Source organism: Coffea eugenioides, chromosome 1, assembly GCF_003713205.1.
Source record: "Coffea eugenioides isolate CCC68of chromosome 1, Ceug_1.0, whole genome shotgun sequence".
NCBI classification, from domain to species: Eukaryota; Viridiplantae; Streptophyta; class Magnoliopsida; order Gentianales; family Rubiaceae; genus Coffea; species Coffea eugenioides.
Genome location: NC_040035.1, coordinates 2755526 through 2765251, shown reverse-complemented (window position 1 = coordinate 2765251; position 9726 = coordinate 2755526). Strand labels below are relative to the sequence as shown.

Sequence of the window (9726 nt, the reverse complement as noted above, 5' to 3'; positions counted from 1 at the left end):
TTACCCTTTATTGTAATTGGGTTAAAAAAATAATATAACGAAAAATTAAATGTGGTGTAAGAGACTTTAAAAATTGGTGTAACGAGAAACAAAATTACCAATTTACTCTAAAATGGAGTAAGATTCAACTTGTGAGGTTTCGGATCTGAAAAAAAAAACGTCATACCAATGGAAATTTCCAATACTCGATAGATTTTTAATGTGTTGTTGCATTAAGCATCATGCTTTGCTTATTCCAAAATCACACATTGAATAATTTCGTTAACGATACCAAAGAAGTGGCACTTCTCAACAACACCAATTGGTGTAATATTAAGTGTATGAGAAGAGAATCTAACGAAATAATGCATGGTTTTAGATGAGTACATGATTGAAGTGCCATTCGATGCTAAATCTATGTTTCATAGGGATTTGGCTCGACCAAAGTAATGTAAGGTGAAGTATTCCTATCATCCCAACAAAAAAAAAAAGAAAAAATTCACATGATGTCAACAGGGATATTGCACTTGATTAATTGATTAGGTGACTAATCTTCATTCTTAGTAAATGGGTTGGTGCTTTGATATATGTGAATATGAATATTAAATCCATTTAATCACCCATTTATGTCATGTTCAAATGCTAAATGCTAATACAACATTAGATATGGGGCCAAGGAAATAAAGTTTAACGTACTGTAATGGGAAAAGCAAAATTAATCATTCACTTTAGCTACGTAAGTGGGATCCATTTGTACTATGTGATTGGAACATGTAACAATATTTATAGCTGTGAACCCCCAAAACTTTTTTCCAAGAGAAGACATCTATTATCGTTTTGTTCTTTTACTCATTGGTCATTACTCATTAGCTGTTACTCGTTAGTTTCACAAGCTCTTCCGCAACTTTCATGGCTAGAATTTCAGCATTTCCTCTCCTCACCATCTTCATCTTCATTTCCTGCATCACCGTTCAGGTCACTTATGGTGATGAAGAATACGAGTTTGTGAAAGCAATTGATCCAAAAGTAGCACTAAAGATGAAGAAAGAAAAGCTAAGCCTTTTCAGGTTCTACTGGCACGACATCCTCAGTGGCAAAGCACCTACTTCAGTCATGGTGGTGCCACCTCCGAAAACCAATTCATTCACTGCTTTTGGCCTGGTGAACATGATCGATAATCCGTTAACTGTCGGCCCGGAGCTCAGCTCAAAGTTGGTCGGGAGGGCTCAAGGGTTTTATGCATCAGCTTCACAGGAGGAAATTGGCTTCTTGATGACCATGAACTTTGCTTTCACTGAAGGTAAGTATAATGGAAGCACCCTTACCGTGTTAGGGAGGAATCCCGTGCTCAAAAAGGTGAGGGAGATGCCGGTGGTCGGCGGAAGTGGGCTTTTCCGATTTGCTAATGGTTATGCTCAGGCATCAACCCACAACTTTGACCCCAAGACTGGTGATGCTGTTGTTGAGTACAACATCTATGTTATGCATTATTGATGATCGTGGGATTGTTTTCCCTTTGAGATCGGACTCTTTCCTTTGCTTTTGTTTTCTTTTTGTCTCTTGGTATTTCTGCTAGAAATTTTGTGGGGCATAATATATCCAACGAATGTTGTACTCGTTTACTGTTCTATGAGTAATTTTTGTAGCTTCTACCAATCCCTCAAATGAGATGGACCACCTATTGCTGTTAAAAGTACCTATATATAACAAGACTGTGTATCTCAATTTGCAAACTACAAATTACAAATTGAATGTTAATCAAAGAAAATTTTGTGAACATGAATCATAAATAATAAATTGCACTCAAAAGGTTGCTGATTCATGAATCAGCTTAGATGTCGTTTTGCTCATAGAAATTCACATGGGTATGAATATATATTACGACCCATGACTTAATAATGTGCAATCAGACCATTTTTTATTATATTTTCTTTTTTTGCTTTGCAATGGTACTCTCTTTTTTGCTTTGCAATGGTATAACTGATGTATATAACAGAAGAGTTTGTCTATTTCGTACTCTAATAAGAAGTGGATTCACTGCTATATTTTCGACAAAAAGATAAACTTTTTATTCAAAAATATTACAATTCAAGAGGTAATGATAATCGTAAGTTATTAATAGTTGATCTACTCTCTTTTTTTAATGTGCATATTTGATGCGAAATGGAAAAAACCATAATGCAATAACTTTTTTTTTTTATCACAACAATAATATTCCTGTAACCTAATTTATCGTATATTACAGGGAAAAGAAGTCTAAAGAAACTAAGCAAGGGTTAATAGGTATACAGATAACATTCCTATAACCTCTTTTGAATTTCTTTTTACTGTAAATGGGATTTGAATCCTGGACTTACAGCTCAAAGAGGTTGGTGACCACTGAGCCAAAGTTCAGTGATTATAATGCAATAACATTAAATGAAAACACTAAAATGTCAATATCACAGTCCCTTCTTTATTAAAAACCTTCCTTTAAAAGACAAAAAAGGAGTAAAACTTTCTTGAGTGCATACTTCAGAACTGAAAATGGAAACAAGCCCACTCCTCTTGTATTGTATCATGTCATCATGCACTTGTCGAATTTGTAGGTGGTCCAAGAAATTTATGACAAAAGAGTGAAAAGACCCTTCATGATAGACTTCGTGCACAGGCAAAAGACTTCTACTCTTAGTTATGATCAGTCATAATATACTTCTACTTTGCAATTGTTTACATTTTCTTTGCTTTAAGATCAATTTTTCCACATTCTCATTGAGAAATTGAATAGGGAATAGCATGCTGTGGAAGAACTTGTCAACAAGAGTAGGTAAGTGGGCAATATACCACGAGGGAATTGATCTTTGTTGACCTACTAGTCTCGCTTCCGACTAGAAAGTTTTTCCACCTCCGTTGTTGCTGCGAAAATCTTCAACTCAAAAGGAGCTTGTAATGAAAAGTTTTATCAATAATTTAAGTCAAATTAGTTTTCTAATGAAGACTACAAAAGAATTGGGAATTGGGATCAGAGAAATTTACTAAATGTCCATAAAATCCAAAGTGGGACAGGCAGAATCCATCCCCAACTTCCACAACATAAGTGGGATCCAATGTCAACTGGAAAATGACACGATTCCTGTGAAACTACAAACACACACTCGAAGTTCTTTTGCATACGTATAGGTGCACAATCAGTGACGGAGTTAGGATTTTTTCGTTGGGGCCAAAATTTTTTCGAACAAAATTATTTTAATATGTTATGTTTAAAATAATTTTCATCTATTTAAATATATGGCTCTTAAAATATCAAATATTAACTTTAATTATAAACATATGTCTATTTCATAAATATGTAGCATAGTTATAACTAAAATTAAGATAAGAAATAACCTTTGATTAAATATTTTATAACATCACAAACTATACAAATTGTACATTATGAGAAGATGATCCAATACGTCACTTATGCAAAAACAAAAATATAACTATGCAATATAAATATAACTATTTTCAATTAAAAAAGATAAAAGTTATGCTAGCATACCTTGAAATTTCAACCTCTTTTCTTAAAAGTAAATTGGGCTTTACATTATTTCATAGAACTAAATTCATCTATAATTGAATCAGTGCTAAATTTTTTAACAACTTCCCCTTTTTATGTATATTGTTAGACAATCATTCAAGAAATTATCTTTTATCTTGTTTTGGAGCTTTGTTTTGATTATATTTATAATTAAAAATACCCGTTCTATAGTTGTAGTTGATACATGAAGAGTGAAAACAAATATAATCAATCTGTCAACAACAGGATAGATCACTCAATTTCTTGTCTTCACCAAGCCTTCAAGTAATTATTTGTATATAGGTCAAGAAGAGGATAGATCACTAATTTTAAAATTTTTTATCAATTAGGCTAAGTTGTATATTTGTATATGGATCAATAAAGTAATTATTTTTATTTTAGCCCATTCATAATTATGAATTGAGTCTTTTATTATAATATATCAAATTGGGTCAATTTACTATGGATCATCAAATTATATGTTTAATTTTTTGAATGTTAAATAATTAGCACAATAAAAAATAAATAAATTTTTTTTGAAGAAAAAAATACATCAAAGGTGGCTAATTCACACACAGACACAAACACATACACATATATATATAGGGAAAATGCCGGTTTTCATCCCCAAACTTTGGGGTAAGGACACATTTCATCCCTCAACTTTTGGGCACGACACATTTGATGTCTGAATTAATAATTTTTGACCAATGTCATCCTCAAATGGCAATTTAGCCAATTTTTAACGGAACTGGTCACGTGAAAATCACATGACCGTTAAGTAAACTTAAATCACATTTTTAACAAAACCTGCCAGTTTTCCATAAAGAGCTGGTATGTTATGGGCAATTTATTATTATTTTTTTAACTTTCACATATTTAATTTATGTTAAATACAAAACATACTAGTTTTCCTTTGGACGCTATTTAACCAATTTTTTCCTATAAAGAGCTGGTATAAAACATACTATAAAACCTGCCAATTTCCCATAAAGAGCTGGTATGTTATGGGCAATTTATTTTTTTTTAACTTTCACATATTTAATTTATGTTAAATACAAAACATACTAGTTTTCCTTTGGGCGCTATTTAATCAATTTTTCCTATAAAGAACTGGTATGTTTTCCATAAAGAGCTGGTACAAAACATACTACAAAACCTGCCAGTTTCCCATAAAGAGCTGGTATGTTATGGGCAATTTATTATTTTTTTTTAACTTTCACATATTTAATTTATGTTAAATACAAAACATACTAGTTTTCCTTTGGGCGCTATTTAACAAATTTTTCCTATAAAGAGCTGGTATGTTTCCCATAAAGAGCTGGTACAAAACATAGTACAAAACCTGCCAGTGTCCCATAAAGAGCTGGTATGTTATGGGTAATTTATTATTTTTTTTAACTTTCACATATTTAATTTATGTTAAATACAAAACATACTAGTTCAATGGATAAAAATATGTTATGAATAACTCAAAGTTTATACTTTTAATAGTTCAATGGGTAAAAATATGTTATGAATAATTGAAGGGCCAAATTTTTACTATTCAAATAGTTCAATGCCTGTTCAAATAATTTGCTCTTATATAAATAGTAAAAGTATGCAAAGTATATGTAATTTTTAAATTTTGAGGGGAGTTTTTTGTAGCTATTAAAAATCTCAAGGGATGTTTGTGAAATTATCCTTTTTCATTTTTCATGCTGATTATTTCTTTTCTTGCCTATTTTTCATTTTATCCTTATTTTTAGCTTTTTTCCCCCCTTTACGTACGGGACGCAAGTGTTTATTGATGGATGTTTAGTCAAAATTGCCAAAAGTTGACTGATTGCATACAGAAAACCGGCAGGTTTTGTTAAAAATGTGATTTAAGTTTACTTAACGGTCATGTGATTTTCACGTGACCAATTCCGTTAAAAATTGGGTAAATTGCCGTTTGAGGATGACATTGGTCAAAAAATATTACTTCAGACATCAAATGTGTCGTGCTCAAAAATTGAGGGACGAAATGTGTCCTTACCCCAAAGTTTGGGGATGAAAACCGGTATTTTCCCTATATATATATATATATATATATATAAACTCATAATATAAACTAAAATTGTAAAAAATGAGGGGAGCCAACTTTGTCTTATACATATATTTACATATTATAAATTAAAATTTTCAAAACTTAGGGGGCCATGCCTCCCTCAGCCCCCTTGACTCCGTCATTGTGCAGAGTCTCATATAAGTACGTGGACACATGGTTATTTGTTGTCATTTACAGATATGTAGAAAATAGTACTAAAAGAAACTTAGAGATATGTACTGGTAAACCTAATACTAGGATCAATATAGATGAATGATCATTAACTAGAGGACAATTAATGACTCATATATAGTAGGACGAAAACCAACAATTAAGTTAAAATGAGCTCACATTTAGTAAGATTCAATTTCATTGCAGGACCTCTAATTCATGAAATTTTGATCTTAACTGGTATTTTGATCTTAATGTATAAAGGGAGGCAATTTACACACATAAAAATATATGTGAACGGAGAAAAATAGTACCAATAATAATATATCAAATGCCATAATAACAAAGCTATCAATTCCACTCTTGTCAACTGATGACACCAACAAGACTCCCTATTTTTTTATTATAAACTGGACGATCTGATAAACAAATTTTATAATCATAAAAAATTTTCTAATAAAATACTAGTTTTAAATAATAAAACTATTATAATTTGATTCCCACAGAGTTACAAAAATCCTAACTTGCCTAAGCACTATTAAATAATGTAATATTAAAACTTTAATTTGTCTGAAGCGCTACTAAATAATACAATATGAAAATTTCTATTTTTAAGTCCTAATTTAGTATGCTAGCATAAATATATTTGTTGCAACAAATTATTTGTGAGCTTGCACAACTCGTGCAATACTTTGCACATTGTCAAAAAGAATTACTTCCAAAAGTTGTTCGTATCTGGTCATTCCCCTCACAATACGCATATATATAATCAAGGACCCTTAGCAAATTTCCTAAAAGAAATTCGTCGCCTTCCATTCCATGGCTAGAATTTCAGCCCTCCATCTCCTTACCATCTTCATCTTCTTTTCCATCATCACCATTCAGGTCACCTATGGTGATGAAGAATTCCTGTTCGTCAAAGCAATTAATCCCACAGCACTGAAGATGAAGCAAGAAAAGCTAAGCCATTTCAGGTTCTACTGGCACGACATCCTCAGTGGCACAACCCCTACATCGGTCAGGGTGGTGGCACCACCAAAAACCGCTTCCTTCACTGGCTTTGGTGCGGTGAACATGATCGATAATCCGTTGACTCTCGGCCCGAAACTCAGCTCTAAAGTTGTCGGAAGAGCTCAGGGATTTTATGCATCAGCTTCACAAGAAGAGGTTGGTCTATTAATGACCATGAACTTTGCATTTACCGAAGGTAAGTATAATGGAAGCACCATCACCGTACTAGGGAGGAATCCGGTGTTCAACAAGGTCAGGGAGATGCCGGTGATCGGCGGAAGTGGGGATTTCCGATTTGGTAGAGGTTATGCTCAGGCAACAACTTACTTCTTCGATCCCAAGTCCGGTGATGCTGTCGTTGAGTACAACGTTTTTGTGATGCACTATTAATTCCGGGATCTTTCCTTTTTCTTTCTTTGATTCTTTTCTTTTTTGCTTTTTTACCTTTTCTTTCTTTCTTTCTTTCTTTTTGTGGTTTCTTTTTACTTTTTTTTGTTCCTTTTTCTTTTCGTGGTACTTGTGTCGGAATTTTGTGGGGCAATGTTTCTATCTCTAATAACTATTTTGCCCGTTTCAAAACTTGTAGTCCTTTTCATGGAGAATTAATGCATTTGTTGAAAAGTTTCCAGCTTGAGCAAACCTCACCAACCTTTCATAAGATAGTGATGAGTGAGACATTAACGTGGGTCACAGACAGCTATATAGGGCAGTTTTAGCAATGATAATGAGTATCAATGAGCTGTAGCTTAGCAAGAAAATATGTATGTAATTTGGTAGTTTTATAACAATTGGGAATCACAAATCTCTTATTATCAAACAAATACAAAAAATGAAAGCTAGCTTTATTTTGACGCAATATTTACCCGAGAGGGTTGGATTGAGCGATAAGGTAGGAAGAATTGTTAGTTAGATATTCTGAATTCAAGATCTGCCACTTAAAAAAAAAAAAAAAAGAAACAATATTACCAAATAAAATCAAGTGAATTTGAATCATAAGTAATAACCGCAACGGATCTTCTGTCTCACATCCTGTGCCACTCTCTGTCTCACTTTTTATTATATTGCTATTTCTTCTTCACAAACATCATGTTTTAATTCCTTTTTATTTCCTTATGATCCAATAACTATTAATTGAGTAAAAAATAAATACAACAGTTTCAAAAAGCTAATATATAATAGAAAATTAAAAAATACAGCAGAAAATTCATAAAAAATCTCAATTTTTATGCATTTTGATTTTTTGAGTTTGTTAAATTTTGTGTATTACTCAATTAATAGTTATTGGATCATAAGGAAATAAAAAGGAATTAAAACATGATGTTTGTGAAGGAGAAATAGCAATATAATAAAAAGTGGGACAGGGAGTGGCACAGAGTGTGGGACAGAAGATCCGTTGCGAGTAACAACTTACAAACGGTTAATGACCAATTTCCAAAAATTAGTCATCAAGTTTTAGACTAGTGAAGTTACCTAATAAGCTCTCATTAACACACTTAAATTTCATCTAATATATTATGTATATAAATACACAAATAATTATTACCACATTTATACACTTTCTTAATTAATTTTATCTTTTCAACAATTTAACACTTGAAGTACATAATGAGTGGCCGATGGACAACCATTAAAGACTCTTTGAAATTCTATTTTAATAGCATATTCGACATGCATATCATTATCACTACACTTAGATCGTTGCATATCTTTGACAGCCAAAAGTCTCCCTTGCACTGCTTATTAAACCAATAAGAGAAAGTAGAAGAAGCAAGTCTTCTAGAAGAAGAAAGGAAAAGAAAGTAATACAGCACAAACTCGTGGCTTTGGCCTGACAGAAATAAATACCAAAATCTTCCAAGGTTACCATGATGACCTCAATTAGTGATGATAATGGTGTACACGGGGAATTTTTTATGATTACAACAAATTTGTCAATGTTATTTTCCTCTGTTAATGTTTCTTAAGTAAAGTAGACCTGAAAATGTGAATGGACAAAAGATACTTAGTCCACTGTCTTTTGACATCAATCTTTGGAGTTTATGACATAATGTAAGTGGACAAAATGGAATCAATGATTCAGGTTTAGCAATGAAAATGAATGAAATAAGTAGGAGAAGGGGAAAAACAAAAACAAAACAAAACAAAGAGGAGGAAATGGATTCAATAATGTGAATATGATTTGTTATTCTTAAAAAAAAAAAGAAGTGAAGCTTAAAAAAAGAAGTGTTTAGGACAAAAATAATGTATAAAGTAACTTATGGACAACAAAACTTTTTAAGTTAATAAATAATTATGTCTAATCTTACAATTTCCCCCTTAACAAATTATAACGCGACTTGCTCAACTCGTCCTCCACCAATTAATAGATTGCTTGATGTATACTCATTGTTTAACAACACCAATGATGCCTTAGGGTTTTTTTTTTTTTTTTTTTGAGGGCTGCGATGCTTTAATTTGAAGTAACTTTAAGATTTAGTCATTGTCAATGATGCCTTAAACTAAGGTACAGCTCATAGGCTCAAAGTTTTTCTCTCTCTCACATATGATTCAGGCTCGGGGCCTTTTGTTTGGATTGCTATTTTTAAAAGTTTTTATAGAAAAATATATTGTAACGATTTAATATATGCGAGATAAAAAGATAATTGAAAAATATGTTAAAAAAAGTAAAAATTTTTCTGCAAAAAACCACAATTCAAACAAGGCAAGCATCCAAGTTTGATTTCCCAAAAAAAAATTAATTGGATTTAATTTAATCTTGAACACAAGCATTACAAGTCATTTATATCGCTTTATTTGTATTTTAGCGGCATTTTTTGGTTTAATAATGACATTCTATCCTAGGTGTCATTATACCCACCGATGTCACTATTGTAGTCTCGTGGCACTTATGCATATTCATAAAGTAGTTGTTTCAATGCTTTTTCGAACATGTCATTGGACCAAAAACCCATGGCATGAA

General features: G+C 32.1%; 2 protein-coding genes across 2 annotated transcripts; both read left to right on the top strand.

The window, feature by feature from the left end:
- The first annotated feature begins 808 nt into the window (after nucleotides 1–808).
- Nucleotides 809–1635, top strand: LOC113762472 (dirigent protein 22-like). Its single transcript, XM_027305938.1, has one exon. It carries the CDS (start codon nucleotides 889–891, stop codon nucleotides 1471–1473), a length of 585 nt encoding a protein of 194 aa, XP_027161739.1. The 5' UTR covers nucleotides 809–888; the 3' UTR covers nucleotides 1474–1635.
- A 4894-nt stretch (nucleotides 1636–6529) lies between these two features.
- LOC113776134 (dirigent protein 22-like) lies at nucleotides 6530–7406 on the top strand. The gene has a single exon (XM_027321232.1). The coding sequence runs from the start codon at nucleotides 6576–6578 to the stop codon at nucleotides 7155–7157; it is 582 nt and encodes a 193-aa protein (XP_027177033.1). The 5' UTR covers nucleotides 6530–6575; the 3' UTR covers nucleotides 7158–7406.
- The last annotated feature ends 2320 nt before the right edge of the window (nucleotides 7407–9726 follow it).

What these genes read in the sequence shown, in the direction of transcription:
- LOC113762472 (XM_027305938.1), top strand. Translation starts at nt 889, where the DNA reads ATGGCTAGAATTTCAGCATTTCCTCTCCTCACCATCTTCATCTTCATT.
- LOC113776134 (XM_027321232.1), top strand. Translation starts at nt 6,576, where the DNA reads ATGGCTAGAATTTCAGCCCTCCATCTCCTTACCATCTTCATCTTCTTT.